Below are 24,402 nucleotides of genomic sequence, written 5' to 3' on the forward strand. Positions count from 1 at the left end.
GAACATCCAATATAAAAGTGTCCCGGGCCACACAGTGAGGACCCCCACTGGTTCTGGCCCTACTGATTGCTAATTCCCTTCTCCTCCTTCACTGATTTGCTCTCAAAACCCCAGTACTTCTTGCTGCCAAACCTGCAAAGCTTGTGATAACAGGTGCAAACCACTTACATTTTCCTAGTTCTCCTTAGAAAATACCAAGAATTTATTTCCAGCTTCTAATGATTACATTATTAGCTAGATAGTTGCCAATAACATAAAAATGTGTTGATTAATTAGACTGGGATATCTACTATTATTAATATTACTGTAGCATTTAAAGCCAGAATCACTAATATCCTTTTCTGTCCCTCTCTCAACTGCCACATTCAGCAACTTGATATTAACTCAGGTTTATTCTCAGGAACATTAGAGATACTATTCTAGAATTGTGGTTTCTATGTTTTTAGGATGCATTGCTAAATCCTTCAACAAGCAATTTAAACATTCTTTTTTTAAGTTTATTTATTTATTTTGACAGAGAGAAAGAGCGCAGGAGCTGGGGAGAGGGGCAGAGAGAGGGAGAGAGGGAGAGGGAGAGACTGAGACTCTTAAGTAGACTTCCACACTCAGTGCAGAGACTGATGCAGATCTTGATCTCACCAATCATGGGATCATGATCTGAACTGAAATCAAGAGTCACACATTCAACAGAACGAACCACCTAGGCGCCCCTAAACAAATATTCTTAATAAAATGGCTACTTCATGAAAAATTTCCACTCTCTGAAACTCTAAAACATAAGAAATTTTAAAATAAAAACAATGAGAAAAGCTTTACACCATATACTCAAAATTTTCATGTTGTTTGACAAAATATATAAGATTATATTACATGAAAAGAAATACATGTACTGCATGAACCTATTTCCTACCAGTTCTTACCAATAAGAATTTTAAATATGAATGGTATTTGGAAGGGGAATACCTGCACATAGCAATAATTTGAAATGTAAAATGACTGAGAAAATTAAAATTATAATATATAAAATATATTGTGTGACACTGTTCTGTACCTTGCTCTTTTCACTAAGTTAAAGAGAATAATCTTTTTCTACTTAAAGACTCCATGATATTCCATTTTGTGGGTGCATAATCATTTAGATCACTGGTCCCTAACTGGAACATCCTTATGAATGGATATTCTGGTTGTTTCCCATCTTTAGCAATAGATATCCTTATACATTAGTTCACACATTAGGAGTGCACTGACAGGTTACATATTTAGAAACAGAAATGATAATGTCAGTTATACACTTTATAGTTTAATAGATAATAACACCAGCAATGCTTGAGAGTATCTTTTTCTCTGTACCTTAAAATGTGTTTTTGATTTCTCTAACTTGCTCTTTTAAAATCTTTTCAACCCATAGGAGTGGAAATTATAATATATCATAATAGTTTTAATTCACATGTCTCTTATTGGGAGTGAGATTATATGGTGTTCCATGTTTAACAGCCATGCGTATTTCCTTTTTAAAAATGAAATTTTAATTAAATTAAATTATTTTTTTTTATTTCAGAGAGAGAGAGAGAAAGAGCATGAGCAGGGGAGAGGGGAAGAGAGAGAGAAGGAATCCTAAGCAGGCTTCACGCTCAGCATGGAGCCCGATACAGGGCTCCATTCCATGACTGGAAGATCCTGACCCGAGTTGAAATCAAAAGCCGGATGCTCAACTGACTGAGCTAACCAGGTGTCCCTAAACTTTTTAATTTATGATAGGTTTAAATTTAAAGAAAAGTTGCAAAGGTAGTACAGAGTCTGTAAAGAAACTGGACACCCTATTTTCCATACCATTAACACCTATTCATATGGTGTCTTTGTCAAAAATCAATGAAACAGTGATACATGCTTTACCACCAAAATTATTAAGTAAACATACTCAGATTTCCTTAGTGTTTACATCATGTCCTTCTTCTGTTCCAGATTCCCATCCAGGACATCACATTACATTCTACTGCCATGTCTCTGTAGGCTCCTTTTGACTGTTACAGTCAGACTTCCCTTTGATTTTGATGACCAGGTCAGTTTTGAGAGGTACTGGTTGGATATTCTGAAGTAAGGTGTGGTTTTTCTCTGGTTTCTTTCAAGATTTTCTCTTTGCTTCCCTCCCTCCCTCTCTCTCTCTCTTTCTTTCTTTCTTTCACAGTTTAAAATTATATGTCTAGGTGTATTTTGTTTCCCTGGATTGTGTTTGCTGAGTTCCTGGTTTGATGACTGTCATTGATTCTGGGAAGTTCTTCACATTTTTACTTCAAATATTTCTTCTTTTCTGTTCTCTTTCTTCTCCTTTGAGATTGCAGTGATGTATATGTTACATCCTTTATTATTGTCCCATTGTTCTTGGATGTTTGATTTTTTTCCCATTCTTTTTTTTCTTCATATTTCTTTCCATTTTATTTTTTTATTAAAAAAACTTCTTAATGTTCATTCATTTTAGAGAGAGCATGAGCAGTGGAGGGGCAGAGCGAGAAGGAGACACAGACTCTGAAGCAGGTCCAGCCTTTCAGCTGTCAGCACAGAGCCCGACGGCAGGGCTCTAACCCGTGGACTGGGCATCATGACCTGAGTCTAACTCAGGTGTTTCACCGACTGAGCCACCAGGCTCATGGAAACCTTCAGGTTTTAATGGGCCTACGTGTTTGGGCTGTGACCCTCAAAGTGTTTTTCTAGCGGAATCGGTTTCTCCTGCCTCCTGCTGCCCTCCCTGGCTAAACACTCCCAGTCTGAGTCCTGGAAACCCTGAGTCCTGTTGACCATGTATTTTTATTTTCCTCTCTGTGAGGCAGGGAGGTTCTAGGCAGCCCTACTAGGAAAAAATAAGAGTCCTCTAGCTAGGCTGAGGCCCTAGAGAAAACATCTTCCCCTGAAGATTAGGCCTTTGTTTTGGAGAGAGTTCTGTATGTATCTCACCATGATTACTCTTCCTCTCTCTCAGAAGAGCCATGAAGGGACTCTTTTCAGATTTTCACTCTGAGAACCCGATGGGGCTCCTGGAGGTCAAGTCCATAGAAGCTTAAGGGCACCCCGAACACTGGAGACTCTGGGAGTTTTTTACTCTTCGGCTAATCCACACTTCCACCCTGGAAAGTGTTATTACCAGTCTGTGGTGCCAGTGGCTTCTGCTCCAGGTAATCAGAGACTCATTATAGTCCTTGGACACACCTATCTGTCCAGATACTGGGGATGGCGATTTGTCCTGTGATCTCAGCTCTCTGATGGGTCCAATGAAAGTTAATTGATTTTCAGCCCGTGTAGCTTTTTCTTGTTGTTAGATTAGGAATGACAACTTCTACGGTCTTTATAATGGGGAGCTGAAATCAGAAGTTCCTATAATTCCTTTTAAATAAACTGCCTTTGTCATTTGCTCATTGCTTATTTTCCGTATTTATCTTTTCCTTACACTACATCTTTATATGTTAAGGAAAATGCCCATCGATTGTCAGGTCTGCTGCAAATATTTTCCTAGATTTTTATTTCCTTTTTCTCAGTTATGTTTAAATGCCATGAATTATTAATATGCCAATTTTTAACATATGTAGTTTTTATCAATATTTTCTTTTATGGTTTCTGGGTTTTGTAGTATTCTTAGTAAAGTGTTCCCAATTTTAGAATTACAAAGTAATTCTCTCTAGTTTTCTTCTAATGTATTGTATATTTCTGGTAGAGACAAGGAAAGAAAGAATCCCACACAAGCTCCAGGTTGCAAGCAGGGCTCAAACTCGCGAACTATGAGATCCTGACCTGAGTTGAAATCAAGAGTTGGCCACTTAACCGACTAGGCCACCCAGGTGCTCCCTCCTAAGTACTTTTTTTTTATAAAAACAAAGATAAGAATTGAAATATAAACTGAATTTTCAATTTAACATTAGGAAACTAGGAAATAGAAAAACAGCCACTCTTAGTGTCACCATTACAGAACAGCCAGCATTGCTTTCCCTTCCCTTTTATTTGCATGGTATTTTAACATAAATACTATTGTATGCAATCACAACTTTATACCTTGATTATCATTGTGTTCTTTCCATGTTAACACACAATCTTATAACCTTAATTTTTAGTTACATAATGTCTTATAACTCTTATTTTGTAAACTTTATAGTTAAGATGATATAATAAGCTTTATTACATAATTGGTTTTATTCTATTTTATCTAATGCTAAAGAAATAGCTTTAAAATTTTCTCCAAGATAACCTCTAATTATTGAGAACCAGAAAGGTCAAAAGAACAGTAAACACTGTGTACAAGAGTGCACTGGTATAAACCTTTGGGGAGTAGCTGTCCTTTTAATGAATTTTTTTAAGTTTATTTATTTATTTTGAGAAAAACAGAGATAGTGCAAGTGGAGAGGGGCAGAGAGAGGGAGACGGAGAATCCCTAGCAGGCTGGTAGCACAGAGCCTGATGTAGGACTTGAACTCACAAAACCATGAGATAACAACCTGAGCTGAAACCAAGAGTTGGATGCTTAACTGACTGAGCTACCCAGGTGCCCCCTTGAATGCATTTTGGAGGAAACTGATAAGTTACTTAAAGAATTACCATTTTAAAGAAAAAAAAGAATCAGAAGAGAAACAAAAAAGTCAGAGCTGAGGTCAATGACAAAAATTCATAAACAGTAAACCCATAAATGGTAACTCTTATGCTATGTATATTTTACCACCATTAAAAAAATTAAAGGTGTTTACTTTTTAACATTTATGTAATATTTCTTTTTTTGCAAAATCTACTTGTTCCAAATTCTCCTAATTTTCAATTTTTTCTAGAGTAACCTAAAAGTGCTATGGATTTTTCTCTGCAAGCTATTAACTAAAATGATGCTTGCTTTTTATAGTAGCTGTTAAAATTGATAATAAACCAATTAAACAGTGTTTCTTCTAAAATTTCTTTGCCTTCAGCAGAAACCTCTCATTTGAACAATAATCCAAGCAAATTAAATGAAAATATCTCTGCAGCCCTCCAGCTAGTTAGACCAACAATGTAATCTTAACCCACCATAACCGCATTAGAAATAGTCAACACTTAGGATTATTATTGTTAATACTATGTTTCAGCCTCAGAGCTGTATCAATTGAAATGAGAACAAAATTCTGAGCTGTTTTCACATTGTATCTGTTTTCTGTAAAGTATTAAAAAATAAGGAAAGATCCTAAAAATAAAGATTAGCATTGAAACAGCAGGTATACATAAAGGAATCTGCTTCCTAATTCAAAGGCAATACATCACACATAAATTTAAACAAATATTTAAATTGTCATTTGTGGTTGGGTCTTCAATACATTTTCAAGTTGGATCATTAGCAATTAAGTGAATCTGAAGTCTATAAAAGGCACCCTGGATGCCGCTGGGGGTACTGTCCATTCCCATCGCCATCAGTTACCCACAGCGAACTTTATGCTTTGATGACCTGTCCTTAAAATTCTTGTTATATAAAGGGTAGTTAAAAAGCATGGTGTATGTGGCCTGCTGATTATAATAATGCCTGTTATCCAGTGGTAGCCTATGATACCACAGTTAGATAAACATTTCAAGATTCTTCCACCTTGTGTTACAAAATTGCTAAATTTTGTGACTTTCTGACAGAGTCACAGAATGTCTTTGGAAGAGATTCTGTACTATAGCTAGAGATGACAGATATACCTATGCTGATAAAGGGGACATCTCAAGTCATCTAGGTCCTATTCTCCCATTCACGAATGGATGAGCCAACCTTTAAAAGGAGCTGTTAGAGATAATGACAAGTTAAGTCCCCAAACACCCTCTGAGCTATGGATAATGTCATCAAGGAAAAACAACAAACTACTTTAACGAGTAAGCACAGCTTTACAGAGGAGGTATCTTGAAAAGGATAAAAGAGAAAAGTTACATATAAACAAAGCATAGTACTGATAATATATACTATTACTATAGCATTTTCTATGAANCGGTATCTTGAAAAGGATAAAAGAGAAGTTACATATAAACAAAGCATAGTACTGATAATATATACTATTACTATAGCATTTTCTATGAAATAGGTATTGATAACATATTAGTTAATCTTGAACAAAAGTATTTCTGAGCGAGATACTTTTATTATGCTATTTTACAGATTAGAAAACTGAGGCAAGAGAGAAAAAGTCATTTGCTAAACATCACAACAGTTATCACTAGTTTGACTTCTGAACCTATATATTCTTATTCAAAGATTTATCTTAACCTAGATGCCAGATTACTTCTCCAAAAAACCCTGAATTTCAAATGCTGGCTTCAGTAGGAATTAAGAGAGCTCTTTTGAATTTATTCCTGAAATGGCTAGAGTCCAAAGTCAGTCCCGCATTGCTTAGTATTTTTTCCCTTCTTTACTAGGATTGGACAACTTTGGAGCAGCTGCTATATACTGCAACTTTATTAATTAGCTACCTACACTCCCTTTGTTTTCAATCCGGTGATATATTTGAGCATCTGTGCAATATTGTTACTTTTCTGAATTATTGATGCAGTGACTAGGACAGGATGCAAGCAAATTATTTGTTGCCAATGTTTCAAATAAAGCCTGGGTGCCTGAGGGGATACAGGGTGCTTTTTCCAGAGGCAAATGTTCTGAATGTTTGAGCACCGGTGATGGGATAGATGGACTCCTCTGTGGCTGTTATGTGGCAAAGGAAGGGAACAAACCTGGAGAATGTGTTTTTCACCCAGACTTTTCTTCTGGCTGATCAACCTTCCCAATTCCTGTCTGCAGTTGTGACTTAACCGTCATGCATCAATGGTCCTCTCCTTTTTACTTTTCTATAATTTTCCTCCCTTTTTCTATCCATATTTCTGCCTTTCATATTTCTTTTGCTCAATCCTATGGACAAGTCTATCTCCTGGGTGGTCCCTCTCTGGGTCTCCTATTGCTCTAATCTCCAACCACACTTACTCCCAGTCCTACGGAGCCAGTGCTAATGAAGAAGATGTGTTGATGCATAGGAGAAACAAAACGGCTTCTGAACATGCAGTTCATAGACTCACAGAGAAAAGAAATGTAATGTTGGTGAATCTCTTGTATCTACTTCCGGACACTAGACAGTCTGGGGAAGAGTTAATCATCTAGGAGGACTGCTAAGATGAACTTGCTCAGGTTTTCTGAGGTATTTCACAGAACATCATTTAGATACACCAAAGTAGACACCACAAAACTTACCTGTTCAGAAGCCCTTGAGACCTTGGTTGTTACTTTAAATTAATGAATCGTATGGAATGGATTTACTTTTGTCCAATAAATCCATCCCTTCAGTTCTCTCTCTCCATGCATCAGAAACCAGTAACTCCTGCTTTCTCTTAATAATAATAACAATAGTAATAATACTAAGAGGCAAATAATTCCACATTCACTTTTTCACTAGATTCAGAAAGTTAATGGATACATCCTGTTCTTTTCTCTGAGGTTATATATTTGAAAGACGATGGGGTTGGTATTTATAAATTCATCATCATGAGTAATAACTAACTCTCTTCCAGTCTTAAAAAAGCTTTTATGACTGTTATTAATCAAGTCCCTCTAAAAAGCATGAAATATTATTTGGGACTGCAATTAAAATATTACTATTTAAAAGTGAGAACAAAAAAAGAAGCTGGAAACTATGCTAATACACTTCTGGAAAACCCAATCAAAATAATTTGCACTACTTTTTCAAAAATAAAAACCTCTTTTATTGGGTACTTAAAGTGAAAAAAAAACACACCCAAATGATTATAGGCCTAATTTAGGAAATTAGTTTAAGTTTGAGCAGCTTTTTTCTTGGGCAGGGAATCAGTAAAGTAGAAGGCAGGGGAAGAAGGAAGATACATATTTTACTTTATCTTTTTGACTTTTTTAATGCCATGCACTGATTTTTCATATACTACCCACTGATTACATAATGAACATTTTGTACCTTATTAGTTACCATATGGCAAATGAGATAAAACAGATCTGAAATTCAACACCTTCCACTTAAACTGTGCTGCATGTCAGTTAATATCCAACCAACTAGAAAAAAGACAGAAGAGATATGTGACCACAACTGTACAACTGTTTTCATACCCTCAGAAAAAATCCTAAACATTTTTGTTAATTTAACCCCCAATTAGAAATTCATGTAGAAAGAAAGGGAGGGCAAACCCTTCATACAATCAAGAATTGTCAATACATACTCATCATTATCTTTTTAATTTATATCATCTTTGGTTCCCAATCTCATGTGCAATGGTCGGCAATTCCACACACAATTATAACTACGAACTGGCATCTGTCTACATACTTACATCCTCAGGCCCGAATTATCTGGGTATTGTCAAGCCTTCTCTTCCCTATTATTTAAAGCACCAACCCACCCCTGCCTTTTCTCTCATCGTAGGAATGTGTTCCCATGATGGGCTCATGAAAAAAAATCATTACAAGTGGTGGCCACAGAAATTAAACATCAGATCAGCACACTTAAATCTGCTTTTTGAAACATTTAAAAGATAATCATAGCAGCAATAATAAAAAAGAACCAATTAGAGTATTCATATAGAAAGAAAATGAAGGCAGTGTGATACGCCAACAACACAGCTTAGTGGTGCCATTAATGGAAATATTTTTATGAGATGCGCAGAGCACTAGTCTTTTAATGCCTGAAATATTTGTATTCTGAAGTATTTTTGAAATAGAAAGATAAATGAATGCTTTCAGATTCTGTTACCAGTGAACCAGAAAATAAGATGGTATTTCCAATTCACTTTGTGCGTTATTTGTATGGATGACTGAAGCTTTTGAAAATTAAAATGCTTAATAAACAAAGATTCATTTTTATACTTCATAAATGAATGGCCAAATATTAAGTTTTTATTTACATTTTTAGCTTGAAACTTAAGTTTATTCATAATGGAATCTGTATATTTAAGTACAAAGATGGGTCACAATAAATTATATATATGCCTGTATTGTTAAACCATTTTCTGTTTTGAAACGGTGTTGATCTTAGCAATAACACAAGACATCTTTAAGCTCATTTCAGTGGTAAAGAAATTTGTGTCTAGGTGAACAGCGAGAGAGAGAGAGGAGGGGTAGGGGCTGGATTTTAAGGAGGCTTGGGAAACGGGAAAACAGCGGAGTAGGAATGAAGATTGTGCTTTAAAATACCCACTTTAAGATTTCACTTTCTTTTTCCCAAATCCAATGTAAAAACAAGTTCAAGAGAAATCTGTAGATACAGTTGAAGAGAATTGACAGTCAATAGAATATTCATTTTGGTTTCACAGACACCTATGCATCCCTATTTTAAAAATCCCAGTCCCAGGTCTATTTAGAATGGCCAGCAGTCAACTTGATTTCACCTCACTCATGGTTTCAAGGTTTCTCCCAAGCCATTTATGGTTAATAACTTTTCCAAGATTTCTAATGTGACGAGCATTTGTCAGGTAGGTCCATCTGCCTATCACACCTAATCAATCATAGACGAGACCCATCAAAAGTTTATTGTTCAGAAGTCCCCCATTACGTAGTTCTTAGCTTTACTCACCGCATCCTAATGGACCCTGTGGCCTAGAAACCTTTGTAACCACAATGATGAAAGAACTCGGCCGTGTGTCTTGCACTGGCTCTGTCTCTCCTTCACTGCACACAGCCTGGTTAAGGCACCGGGGTTCATGCAGAAATACCAAAAGCCCTGCTAATAATTGCCTTCTTTGCTTCGCCACCCTCACCGTATCCTGCTCTCCACTGCCAGCACCGACCAGATCCGTTCTCTATTCAGAAAACCCTGATAGCTGCTGGATATCATCCACATTGATAATATTCAAAGTATTTCTCGTCACTCTTCCCATCTCCTCTCTCTAGACTTTAACTCCAACCGTCCAATGGGGATAAACAGATGCACTTGATAGTCCTCCAGAAATGCTCACTACAGGTTCAGCATTCTCTCCCAGTTCAGCATTCCCTTGTCTGGAATGCCTTTTCGCTCTCTTCATTTTTTCAACCTGCCTCTTTGCCTGCTAAAATTCTACCTTCCCTCAAGGCCAGTGTGACAAGCCTGCTGTTGACTGGCCCAACAGGAATGGTCTTGGAGCAACTTTCTGCCCCTGCAGTATTTGAGTCAGTCTCCTCTGACACTTAGTTATATACTCCTTCCTCTTAGATTCTAAGATCCTGAGCAGGACTCAAAATTTACTCTTCTCTGGATACAGTGAAATACCACATGCTGTGTCTCTCACACAGTAGGGGCTCAATCTATACTGATTGAATAAGTAAGCGATAAATGTACAAACAAACTTTTTATTTAGTTGAAAACGTTTATAAGAGATTCTTGTTTCATTTAGGCGAAACCCAGGTAAGTGTCTAAATGATCTCAGTTATATCTCTCTAAACAGGGTCATATGCACTTATATGTGCAAGTTCTATGCAATCATGTTTTAAGTAGATAGAAAAAATATTTCTTTACATTAGTGTTTTCTTCAGAGAAGATGGAGATCATTTAAGACGTCAGATTTTTCACTTATCTTAAGAATCTTTTCCAAGGAAATTGGTACTTTGAAGCAGTAAAGATGCTACAGCTATTTATTTGTTTTCTTCCTACCAACACAGCTAAGGGAAGTCTTCGTTCATATTGGCTGAATCACCAACATGATTTCTAAAGATAAAACAATTTGAGAAGCTGAAACTCAAAGGGGCCTGTATTTTTACCAGCATGTGTATAGATTTTGAACAAATGTGATTAATAATTTTTAAAATTCAGTGGAACACTCGTAACTAACATGTTAGAAATTATGTCTAATGTCCATATTATAATGTAGCCATGTTCATATCATACTTTAAAGATGCTAGGAAGCAAGATGCAATTCATAGTGTCAGGGGCAATCTTTCAATTTTCCCTTTTCCCTTTTCTCTTAATCCTTCAACATATTTATTAAATGTCTATCAGGTGCCATGCATTATACTAGCACAGAAATGGATGGTAAGCTCAAAAAGACATGGTCCTTGTATGAATTTTGCTTCTATTTAGTCCTTTCTTTACACAAAATATAATAGTTTCAGAACTGAAGCCATTGGTGTTCCCTAAAACCAGCTCGTCTCTTGAGTTTGTGGTTTTTGTTGACAGAATCATTTCTCTCCCTTGATTTGAAGCCACAGACTTGCCAAGGCCCTCAGTATGTGTCACATAAGCTACTGCAGTATTTTTCAAATTATATGTAGTAACCCCAGTCTTTTTATACATGAAGGCATTATACAAATGTCTGGGTTCAGCTTCTTATAGCTTATTACTTACTAATTAAGGACTAATGACTCACAAAGACTCTTGAGGCAATACATAAAATCATCCCAATCTACCTTTCCCTTCTTATTATGCCACATTTTTTGTAAACCTACTCCCAGCTTCTCTCAATCTCAGTTATTTGCTATCCTACATATACCTTACCCATTTCTTAGTCTGTGTATTTATTCAAGATGCTCTTCCTTGGGACCTACCCATCCTTCCCTACATAACCACAAAATTTGAGATATTGTTTAAGATATGTCATAAACAATAATTTTTCTATAAAGTACTACTGGACTTTCACAGGTGTCTCAGTATTGTCATGGAAACCCATATTTCATCATTTGTTTTTTCTAAGGAACTCCCACATTCTGCTTCACTCTGTCTAATAGTCTCCTAGACTATATAATCCCAAGTCAGACGTGGCCTTTGTTCAGAGTAGATGCTGAAAAACTTTTGTTTGTTGACATTTCTGATTACAAGTCCTATTCTGAATCCTATGTATCTCCTAAATGTCATATTAAAATATGGCAGGAGTGATCAACATGACTTCCCTACCATTCAGAAGATCAATAATGAAACCCAGTGAAGGAAAGGGACTCCTGTCTAAGGTGCATTCGATGTGGTTGTTCCACAGACTCCATTCCACTTCTGGAATTCTTTTAACTTATTTCATAAGTTATGCTTCCATGTTCATGTTTTTCCCTCAGAACACAGGGATATTCTCTGGCTTTTTGCTTATGTCTGCTAGTAGCACTCAAGGATTACATTTTTCTGACTTCTGGGATATACTATAAAAAATGATAATTGCCTTTCTAGAGTATTGCCAATCTCTATACTAATCTCCAAAGGTTGTGCAGAAAAATGAAACTAAAAGAATCCCAACTGAATCTCAGTATTTATTTTTAAAATTCAAGTGAGTTGCCAATCAACGTAGGTGGCATTAAAGAATTGGGGGGTGGTGGAATAATTAAAGGTAATATATGTGAGGATGTGTGTATATATATATATTTATATTAATCACTTACATACATTAAAAGAAGGGAAAAATACTGCAGAAGCTTCCCTAAACACCTTGTTGTTTTCTAGGTCTATTCCCATTTATGCAGTTTTACCATATTACCAAAGACAAATTAAAACATAGAAAGAAAAAGAAGGGAAAAAAAGTAGAAAGAAAACAGATGAATCTAAGTTGAAAATTATAACTCCATTTTTTTTCTGCTGAAAAGTTTTTCTAATAGCTATACTCTTCCTTAGATTTTGTTTACACCCGTGACTTTGTGATAGAAGGCAATGGTTTTCCCAATAAATGTCCCTTTTGAAATGTAAAGTAAATTAAAAATAACTATAGTGAAACTGTAGATTATTTAGGGTGAATGGGTAGAAAACCACTTACCCCCAGTTGCCACAGTGATTTCACGTAGGAAATGGCCATAAAATGGGAAATCGAAGGACAGATTCACTCTCTGCAAGGAACAACAACCAGAAAAGAAAATCAATAATGTGCATAATAGTAAATGTAAAATGAAAACCCTTCCAGTTAAAAAAAATGATGCTTCTGCTTTGAACCACTATTATTGCAGCTGACTGTTCGACCTTGAATCCCTGATGGTAATAAAGGATTTCTTTTCTCTGGTAATTAAGTGTTCGAAGTATGTGAGAAAAAAGTTGGACTGTGATGGTCTGTTGGTCTGCTCTTCGCTTACAAAAAGAACCTGGAAGTTCAACTGTGATTCAAGCTTTCTCTTCAATATCACTATTGCCTTTTTGTTGTCCACTGAGAATCAGTTCAGTCATCATGGTGAGCAGTGTATTTTAGGGTTCTATTTTTAGTTTGACTACTTTTCTCCAACACAGTGGAACACATTATCTATCAAGTTTCACTGAACAAGACAGCAAAAAACAAAACAAAAAATTATTTTATGGAATTGTGTATTCAATTTGTCTTCTGTATATCTCATAATGAAAGGTAGCTTCATGTAACAACATAGCTTGCACTCTGATCTAGACCTACAGATATTTTTATTTTTGGTGCAATAACCTCTCTGTATTCAGTATATTATGTCCACTTTCAAAACCACAGAGTCAAAGAATAAAAAGTTCTGGTTCCTGGAGAACCACTTTGCCTTTCATAGAATAAAACTGGAAAGAGTTAAGAAGAAAGCTCATAAATTTTACCTCTGCTTTTTCAAAAAAGAGGACTACATATATATTTATATTTTTAAATTTATTATTGTATCATTTATAAAATATGTATGTACTTATATTTTATGTGTCATAATTTATATATTAAATATACATATAATTTATATAATATACATAATATATGGTAAAATAAAAACAAAACACAACAAAGCAAAACAAAAAACCTTAGATTTTTCATATGTTTGAAGTGATATGAACCAGATATATTATTATCAGTCAAGAAGCAAGAAAAACAGTGAGTTATAACAAAGATGACCAACTGAAATAAAAGGTTATAGAAAGAAATTAAGTACCAGGTTTAGAGCCCAGCAGCATGAACAAACTACTGACAGCAAAAGGCTTTCATGTTAAAATTCAACAACCTCTATATTACAGCTTTCCCAATAAACAAATTAAAAAAATAGTGAAGTATATCTAGATTGAATTTTGCTCATTCCAATTTTGCAAATGATTGCATTTTTATATCCATCAGAGATTTCTAATGACTTATTTGGCATGAAATTAATGATTCAAAATTTACAGTAACTTTCAATTAGGTTTTCATTCCCTCCTTTTTAATGAAAGCTGCATCTTCCAAGAGGGTTTATCACCATTTTTATTTTATGCTGACTGATGGGGACAACAGAACCCATTTTTGCCGCACTAACTAAAATGAGTGGTTACTAATACCCCTTACAAAAAAGTTTCCAAGGGCAAAAGTGGGTATCTCACAAAAGACATCGAAAAATAATTTTATAAAGGCACTTGCTGTGGTATATTGGTCTTCATCGTTGTAATTTATTTCCATTCTCATGAGCAAACTGATAAAGTTCATCACCCTTTGGAATCCTTACTTCCAGAGTAGGAGTTTGGTTTAAATATGTATTACTAACAAATGCTATCAATTACTCTACCAAAGATGAACCAGAGGAATAGGATATTAGTCTCTCAGCCACCACAAACATTTCAATATTTTTAAAAGAAGAATGAGACACATTAAAACATAAGTTAAAGGCTTTTCTTGAGAAATAAAGACAGTCTCAAAGAAAGTTTGCTAATATATTATCCCAAAGAGCAATATCAATAATCGAAATGCTTCCTGTATAAATGACCAGTTTACCCTAGTTCATTACCACCATGACTGCTTCACTGACATTGAAGAAATAGCAATGGGAATTTAGAAAGATGCTACCTTCTAAATAACTGTAAAGTCTGTTCATTTCTCTGTGGATAATACTTCCCAAATGTAGGTTCCTAATTACTTCCTCATAGATGTCTTGGCTCCATTTCCCCTAGAATTTATTCTCCATATTATCTAGCATATCACTCCTCCACTTGAAATCATTCAGTCTAGATCCCACTGTCTCTGGAATCATGTCAAAAGAGTGACAATGCATTCTAAGGCCCAACACTAACTGGCCCCTACTACCTCACAACTTGCATTTCACATTTTCTGCTCCAGCAAGTATTCTAGAGCTTTCCTTTAGTTTCTTGAACTTGCCACCTTTAAGCATTGGCTCTGGTACTGCTACATGCTGTCGCTTCTGACTGTCATAGTCTGTCAACCTTGGTTGGCCATGGCTTCCATATTCTTTAAGCCTTGGCTTAGTTTGGTTGGTACCCCAAATACCAACTCCGACATAAGGATTTAGGGGCAGATAGTTTGTTTGGAAGGTAATCAGGAAGCATTTGCTACAGAAAGTAGGAAAAGTGAGACAAGTAAAAGAGAAATCAGTAATAGATAAATTATTAGGTATGTCACCGCTACAGCTAGTTTTCCCTTTGGAGAGCCTCTGAGAAACCAAAAGAAGACATGCCTTAGAATCTTTTCACTGGACATCAGGAGGCTGGGACATTTATCCAATAATTCCAATCTCCTACCGACTGGAGGTTAAATCCCCTCCTCCCCCAGACTCCCTGTGCTTGTGCCTTCAGATGAAAAGAGGAGACACAGCACTTGAGCTGGAAAGTTGCTGGTATGTTAGAACTTCCCTCCATGGTTACAGGTGAGCTCAGGAAGGCAGAAGGGATATGGGACAAAGCATCAAAAGGGCCTAGCAAGGGTCACAGCTGCAGAAAGTCCTACTTCTTAGCTCAAGTTATGACTTCTTACGGTATCTTACCTAACATTCTCTCTATATATACAGGCACACATAAAGCAACTGCATAAGATTCAGACAATAACTGCATTAAAGTGAAACTCAGCATCAGAGTGGTTAAGAATGGCCTAAGAGGAAAACTAGAATTTGACCCCAGATGTGGCAGACAACAATGGCAACACTCTTAATTGTTGAGATATTAAAACAAAGTGACGAGAAAAGCCATACATAAAGGCAAGTTTTTGAAAATTATTATCCCTTCTTAAAACACATAACTGAAAAATATTAAAATATAAACAGGAAAACAAAAGTGCTAGAATTTCATGGAGTGCTTTTTTTTTCCCTCTCAGGAGTGCTTTGTGGTTTTTATTTATTTATTTGTTTGTTTCTTTTTCATGGAGTGACTTGACAGGAAATGACTATATATTTAATATAATTACCCTTAGGTAATTAAAACATTCGGGGTTTTAATAAGATAAAACAGTCAATAGGTCCCACCCATTCCTTCCTCTGAGGAATTGACAAAGTGGTGCAGGGGAACATCACCTAAGGATAAATAACAGGACTAGGCAGGGACAGACTAAGGACCAAGAGAGGCCACCTAACCCAGAGGAAACTGACTCTTTTAAAGTGACAGACAGAGGTTAACCAGAAGAGAACTTAGGGCATGGAAGCAGAAGTGATGGATCAAAATAAGGGTAGAAAGTAAAACTGGAAGGGGATGCCTGGGTGGCTCAGTTGGTTAAGCATATGACTTTGGCTCAGGTCTTGATCTCATGTTTGTAAGTTCGAGCCTCACATTGTTGCTGAGAGCTCAGAGCCTGGAGCCTGCTTCATATTCCATGTCTCCCTTTCTCTCTGTGCCCCCCGCCCCCCCGGCTCGTTCTCTCTCTCTCTCCCTCTCAACAATAAATAAACATTTTTTAAAAAAAGAAAGAAAGTAAAAATAAACTTTGTGATTATTGGAAGGACATTTAAATTGGGAGTGAGGGAGGATAGTCTAGGAGAGAGCATAGGTTTCTAGCTGGGTGACTAGTGATCTATAGGGCCATCAACTGAGATAAAGAGCTATTTTGGTTAGGTGTGAGAAGACTAATTACCTAGGCATTCTTCACATAATAAAAAATAAATAAGAATGAGCCCAAGTTGAATATGCAACAAAGGACTCTTCTGCAACCTGAAAGGCTAACCAGAACCCTAGAATTTGTCACAAAGCCACTGTAAACAAAAACAAACATAATATTGAACCCATGGTGTAATTACTGGACCTTGAGCATTATCCTGTCTTGGATCTCATCCGTTAAGAGATAGTCCATGTAAAAGGAATAAGGGTTCAGGAAACTTGTCATATGATTTAATTAACAGTCTGGGCAAAATACAAAATAAAAGCTTAGAAGTGGAAATTTCAAGAGTATGGGTGACACACATAGAATCAACTGAATTTGTTTCCATCTTACACTCTGTGGAAAGAAGTGAATTATCTGAAAGGAGAAATGGCAATTTTGAGACAAGCAAACAATATGTGACTTCTTCATGTGGGGAAGGATAAATTAATGGAACATTCTTTGAAGATTCTGTAGAAATATATGAAGAGAATCCAGACAGTTGGGTCCAGATTTATGGCAGGTACAGCCGTGTCTGACTGTGACCTTTAAAACCACATCATGCCCTCCCACAACATGCCCCAGGAAACTACTTTTGGGAACAGACCATTAGGCTCCCTCCATTAGGGCTATCCTCTCAGATTTCCAAGGCACTTCTATCGCTTCTTTTACATATTTTTCTTATGCCTATTGCTATCTGTTTTTAGGCTAATTATTGTGATCTCTGCTAACTCCTTTCAAATAACACAGGAATTGTAATCCTAAACAAACACTGTTCCAGATTAACTTGTTTGCCTATTTCTCAGTGGTCTTACAAGGATAAATTAATTTGTCAATGCTGGCAAGACCTTGAAGAGAGAAACCTCCTAATACGAATTAAGTATATGGAGTGGGCACATTTATAATCCTAAAAGCTACTTTTTAAAATGTCATTAATAAAAAAAACCTGCTTCTTGTTTGAAGACAGCTTCTTATGAACAGTAATAAAGCTACATTTTTCTGGTCCCCCCAAGTCTTTATTTCATTTGTAGAAGACATAATCCTGGTGAAAAGCTTGTGGCAAGAAAATTAGTAGTAACTAAGCTTTAAGTAATTGCTAATTTCATGAGTTCATGATAGGAAATGGTCCAAAGAATTTAGGGACTGTTCATTTATGCAGAAATGAATTCATGAATTAATCATTAATTTCTATCCACATATTTCAACAATTCTATTTTTTAAATGTTTTGTTTATTTATTTATTTATTTATTTATTTATTTATTTATTTAGAGATAGAGAGACAGAAACAGAGAGGGAACGAGCAAGCATATGAGCAGGGGAGAGGCGGAGGGAGGAGAGCGAATCCCAAGCAGGCTCCGTGCTGAAGTGGAGTCCGATGTGGGGCTCACTATCAAGACCGTGAGATCACATGAGTCAATGTCAAGAGCTGGATGCCCACCCAACTGAGCCACCCAGGTGCCCCTCAACATTCTATTTTTAATCATTCAAATAATATAATGTTTGAGGGGCATATACTTCTATCTCGGGTCTGTCAAATTGGTGGGATATTATCATTATTATTGGAAAAATGAGATCTGCATTATTTTTTCTAAAAATATTTCAAAAAGTAGATCAAATCAATCTTGATATATATCTTCAGTGTGTTTATTTATGCTAAATATTGACTTTGAGAGTAACTGCAAAATTGAAGAAAAAATATTTTGCTTAATTTACATGAATATTTCTAGAGCTACTGACTTTCTTCTAGAATACCTCATGATTTTATTTCCAATAAGATTTATATCTCTTATAAATACAAATTATTGAATAATCATTCTTATTAAAGTAAATTTTTATAGTAATTATGGATAAACTTTGAGATGTGATATATTCTTCCAGAATGCACAAAACAATTGAGTAACTTTCTTGAACCGCATAAAACTCACTCAACTGTAAATACTTAGAGTAGATTACTGCAGTCTTAGTTCTTTCCTAACCACCAGAAACACATTTTATAATCTTCCTTTAATGGAACTAGATGAAGCTTTATTTTTAAATTTTCAATGATTCTTTCCTAAGTTTTAATGATCTAGCAAGGTTTGGGAGTCAGAGAGGCTTGAAATTATGCTCCAGCTTTGGTAGTTAGTAGCTGTGTGATTTCATAAATCATTTCACCTATTTAAGCCACAGTTTGGTTACTAGTCAAAACATTTCTTTAGGGGCACCTGGGTAGCTCAGTCAGTTAAGCGTCTGACTCTTGATTTTGGTTCATGAGCTGAGCCCTGCGTGTGGCTCTGTGCTGAAAGCATGGAGCCTGCTTGGGATTCTCTGTCTCCCTCTCTCTCTGCCCCTCTCCTACACACACATGTGTGCATGCATTCTCTCACTCAAAATAAATAAACATTGAAAATTCTTTTTTTTAAAAAAAGAAATTTCTTTAAACTGTATTACAAGAATCGAATGACCAAATAATATATGGACCTTCATAAGCACTGAGTCAATGATAGTGAATATTACCTTATGCACATGAAGGTGTCTAACATAGCAAGAATTCCTTAAAATTAGTTTCCTAAAGAAAAATAGCTCCCTATTTGATTCCTAATAGTTGGAAGTGATGTAATATACGTTGTGTTTAATATCAATGAAGGCAAACTGCTCTACTAATAGAATTATATCACAATTCAATATTATGTTTCTGGGCAATGTTAAGATGCTCTCATTTTTGTTATATTGAAATAATCATAGCTACTGTATTTACTGTTGGTAGGAAAATGAAATTAGCATTTAATATATCAGACATTATGCTAAGTATTTTTGCCTGTATTTAGCAAGTATGAATGCTAAAAGTAGAAGGTGAAAGTAAGATAAGAAACAGGATATTTGCATAGTCAGGAAGCATCCTGCAGAAAGATACTTGATAATTATAAAAGGAAACAGAGTAACTTTATAGTGAAGGAGCAAAATCTGGAAGGTATCCCCTAAAGCAGGTAATCATAGTTAATATCACCAGAAGCGAGGCATAGTGACATCATGTACCTTCTGATACAATGCACAATAAATGACAGAATACCATTTCTGTATTTCCACAAAGAGTAATTTTTGCTGAAAACAGAGACCTGTGTTAAAACAGGAAGAAATAGCAGACAAACACCAAACCAGAGACATTGAAATATGTCCAATACTCTTTTGGAAGTGAAATAACAGTCCAATACTCTTTTTTCTTTTTAATGTTTATTTATCTTTGAGGCAGAGAGAGACAGAGTTGAGGCAGGGAGGGGCAGAGAGAGAGAGGGAGACAGAATCTGAAGCAGGCTCCAGGCTCTAAGCTGTCAGCACAGAGTCTGACGCAGGGCTTGAACCCATGAACCGTGAGATCATGACCTGAGCCGAAGTCAGATGCTTAACCGACTGAGCCACCCAGGTGCCCTAGTCCAATACTCTTTAAAAGTATCAAGTTCATGAAAGACAAAGAAAAACTGAGGAAATGTCATAGATTGAAGGAGACTAGGAGATTGGAAAAATGCATGCAATGTAGGTCCCAGACTGGATTTACAATAAGAAAGATAGATGGTTTGGGACAATTAACCAATATGAACAAAGCCTTACATTAGTTAAGAGTACAGTAGCGGGTGTTAATTTCTTGTTATCAATAATTGTATCATAAGCATATAAGATGTTAACACCAGGGAAAGCTAGGCGAAAGCTGTATGGGAACTTTTTCATTATTTCTTGTAAGTTTTTAATTTTTAGTTATTTTTGAGAAAGAGAGAGAGAGAGAGAGATAGTGGAGGAGGGCCAGAGAGAGAGGGAGAGAGAGAGAATCCAAAGCAGGCTCCAGGCTCTGAGCTGTCAGCACAGAGCCTAAGTGGGGCTCAAACCCATGGACCACGAGATCATGACCTGTGCCAAAGGTGGAAACTTAACTGACTGAGCCACCCAGGTGTCCCCCACTTTTTGAAGGTTTTTAAAATAAGCCTGAAACTATTAAGAAGAAACTTTACAACAAAACAAAACAAACAAAAAACAGATAATAAGTTGAAACTACTAGAGGTAGTAGAGCCAGAATTTCAATCCACACATGTTTGACTCCACAACATTTGAGTTTTGAACACTATATCATACTTTCTCCCTTCTTTTATACCACGTGCTTCTTTTCCTTTCTCTTATCAGACTTTCTGTAACTGTGTCTACCTGGGACCCTTAATACTGTCAGTCACTCATGTTTTTGTTTTTAGTAGACGTAACAATTTCCTTTAAAATGTAGTCATAATAAAACATGGTCAGAAGGCTCCCAGACGCAGGAGGCCAAAGCCATAAAACAAAGAGAAAATCTGAAGAAGGTATAGTCTTTTCAGTTAAAAGGCACCACTGGAGGGCCTGGGCTGACTGAGCAGTGCTGGGAGAAGCCATGCTGAGCCACAGGCCACTGATGCCTGATGGAGACATGCAAGTCCCCTCTCACCAAATGGGCACAGCCTGAACTCCATTTTTTTTTTTTTTTTGACATTTGGGGTTTAGGTGCATCCATTTCTTACCCTCCAAGGATAGATCCGGGGGCCTGTTTTCTAAACTTACAGAACCTTTGCTTTCTTTTTCACAGTTCTCAATGGGAATTGCCTGTTACTGGTTTATACACCTGTTTAACTGAAATTGATCCCCTTACACAATAAGAAGTAATAAGGAGTAATATAAACTGAAGGACAGGAGAATGATATAAATAGGAGCCTATACATATGTACATATGTAGCTATAGAAATAGTAAAATGGAAATGGACAGGTTTCCACAAAAAGCAAATATTAAAGGAGAAAATGGGCAATGGAGAGGCATATACATGCAGGCAGCAGCAATATAGACTTCTTTGATATCCCCTAAAGGAGAATCTGGCTTCTTGACCATAAATTTCAGAAATAAAATAGCTGCAGTGGGCAATATAACTCATAATGCTTATACCATGGAGAATTTTTTTTTTTTTTAATAAAAATGGAATTTTAACCAACTCTCACACCCTGGGAGGAGTGGACAGGAGATAGGTCATTAACCCAGTGACTAAAAACACAGGAAACCTAATTAAAAGATCACAATGTTCATGAGAAGGGGCTAATTGGTATGCAAATATATGGACAAGAGACTGGCTATTCCTTTCAGAAATAAAGCCCATCAATTGAATTGATTTTCTGAGTAGAAATTCTAACTGCTTCAGTACTTTTTTTGTTATAGAACCAAGAATTTAATTAACCCTCCATATTGAATGACACTCTGCACAGGACTATTCATATGCTAGGAAACAATATGTAAACATTGTGCAGTTACCTGATACTCCTTCAAATGAACTAGAGATTAAGTGAACTAGCACCATATCTTTTGACCTCTCACAGTTCATGGTTCCCAGCAAACACTTGGCTTACAGTAGCTTGCCTATATTTGCATCATTTTGAGAACTATTCAAATTAGTTTGTGGGAGTATTTACCATTCAGGCTGGGTGTGAAGGAACATCGTTGAAGGGCACAGAGAAAGAATAACAGGATTTTATAAAGAAGATTTTGGAGGGTAGGTGGGAGGAGGGAGAGAACCAGAAGCCACTTCTGGATATATTACACTGTTCTAGAAGCAAGGAAGTGGATTCTGCCAGGCTTCTCACACTGAGGTGTACACGATAATCAAGGGTTCTTGTTAAAATACAGATTGTAGGGGCACCTGGGTGGCTTAGTTGGTTAAGCATCCGACTCTTGATTTCGGCTCGGGTCATGCTCTCAGGGCTGTGAGATGGAGCCTGTGTTGTGTCAATGCTAAGCTTGGACTCTGCTTAAGATCCCCCTCTCCCACTCTCTCTCTCTGTCCCTCTCCCCACTCATGCTTTTAAGAGTGTGCTCTCTTGCTCTCTCTCTCAAATTAAAAAAGAAAATAGAGACTCTGATTCTGTAGGTCTGGGGATAAAGGAGTGGAAATTCTGGATTTCTAACAAGCTCCCAGGGCTGCTGATACTGCCCCAGGACTTGAACAGCAAGTCTCTATGTCACATCATGGTCTTTGAAACACTAAAATCATTGCTGTAAGGAAACTTCGGCAAGCATGAAATGTGTTAAAAAAGTAAATAGACTTCATTCTGGATAACATCGTCTCACTTCACCTGGTAACACTTACATGGCCTGAAAATTTCCATTTCAGGAACTGAAGCATAGAAGTACCTGCTATTCAGGCACCCAAGCAATGATTTGTGGCCATGGTACACCTGAGGGCAATGACACTCTTGTTAAGTCCTTGACTGGTGATACTCAAACAGGCCAGGGCAGGAAAAACACTCTATCTTTCCCTTCTTTCCTGTCAGTGGAAAATAACTAAAAAAGTTAAATGTTTGCATGGTGATTGTTAATATTAATGTAATGGACATCTCTAGCACCACTGAGCTAAGCATTGCACAACTGTTAAATCAGGTAATACTAATGACAACCTTAGAAGGTAGGTTCTATTATTCTTCCCATTTTACAGATGAGAAAAGTGATGGACAGAGTACATAATAGAGAGTACATAACACACTCAGAGTCTCCCAGGTTGTAGTTGGCAACGGTGGGGGACTCAAATGCAGGCAGCCTGTTTCTTTTTTTTTTTTTTTAATTTTTTTTAATGTCTTATTTATTTCTAGGAGAGAGATAGAGAGAGAGAGACAGCGTGAGCAGGGGAGGGTCAGAGAGAGAGGGAGTCACAGACCGAAACAGGCTCCAGGCTCTGAGCTGGCAGTCAGCACAGAGCCTGATGCGGGGCTCGAACCCACGAACCGCGAGATCATGGCCTAAGCGAAAGTCGGACGCTTAACCGACTAAGTCCTCCAAGCGCCCCCCAGGCAGCCTGTTTCTAAGTCTGCATATTTAAACATGATATCAAGCTGCCTTTCGACAGATGTGTTAAGATCTGGAATTCAGTGAAGGCCAAGTTCATCAGAAGAGTAACTAACCTTGATTATGGGGTGAAATTCAAATTTAGGCCAAGTTCATTTTTAACTTTTCATCTTTCTTGGTTAATTTCTCTTTTTTAACTTTTTATTTGGAAATAACTTCAAATTTCAGTTACAGAAATAATGCAAAACACTCCTTTATATTGTTTATGCATACTCACCAATTTTTAACAATTTGCCACATTTGGCAACTTCTGGAGTTTTCAAAAGCTGCATCAATGGATGCCTCCCGACAGAGCTTCCAAGAGCCGCTCCCTTAGGAAAACCTACCCATGCCCACAGCCTACTCTGCAGGGTATTAGGACCCTTTGTCCATTTATCAACATTGAAGGTTACTTGACATTTTTCTCAGGTATTTGCTTCATAAGAAATTCCTGGCAATTCATCACCAGTTGAGAGTGGTTACAGGTGGTTCAGCTCTAGTCCTGGTATTTTAACAGAGAACCTCCAGTAAAGAAAGAGACACCTGCTTTTTGAGTCTGGAAACCCAGGTACAACGGAAGTTCTAAGGGGCCACCAATTTATGAACAAGTCGTGTGAGATTTTGACTATTTTCGCTAGGGTAAGCAATAGGCTATCATTTGGTAAGAAGAAATAGACAAAAAGAAAGGTAACAAAAATTGGTATAACCAATAGTTTTAAAAGATACTAACATACCAGCCTGTCCAAGGAATCCCAATCCCAAAATGTCTTTTATCCTCTGTACTTTAAGATTTTTCACAAGAATTAAGTCTCTTTGCTTAAATATTCACTCTCAAAGAGTTTTATATTCCATTTACATTTTGCTAGGTTTTCAGTGTTACAAAATA

At 36.6% G+C, this 24,402-nt stretch overlaps 1 protein-coding gene across 1 annotated transcript in view; it reads right to left on the reverse strand.

The window, feature by feature from the left end:
* PLXDC2 (plexin domain containing 2) overlaps positions 1 to 24,402 on the reverse strand; it is a 447,796-nt gene that overhangs the window by 194,761 nt on the left and 228,633 nt on the right. Inside the window, exon 4 of the mRNA XM_077772453.1 lies at positions 12,673 to 12,742. Within this exon, the coding sequence (XP_077628579.1) occupies positions 12,673 to 12,742 (70 nt within the window). The remainder of the gene's footprint in view (positions 1 to 12,672; positions 12,743 to 24,402) is intronic.

The sequence above is a fragment of the Crocuta crocuta genome, unplaced genomic scaffold (assembly GCF_008692635.1).
Source record: "Crocuta crocuta isolate KB4526 unplaced genomic scaffold, BGI_CrCroc_1.0 scaffold96, whole genome shotgun sequence".
Classification (NCBI taxonomy): Eukaryota; Metazoa; Chordata; class Mammalia; order Carnivora; family Hyaenidae; genus Crocuta; species Crocuta crocuta.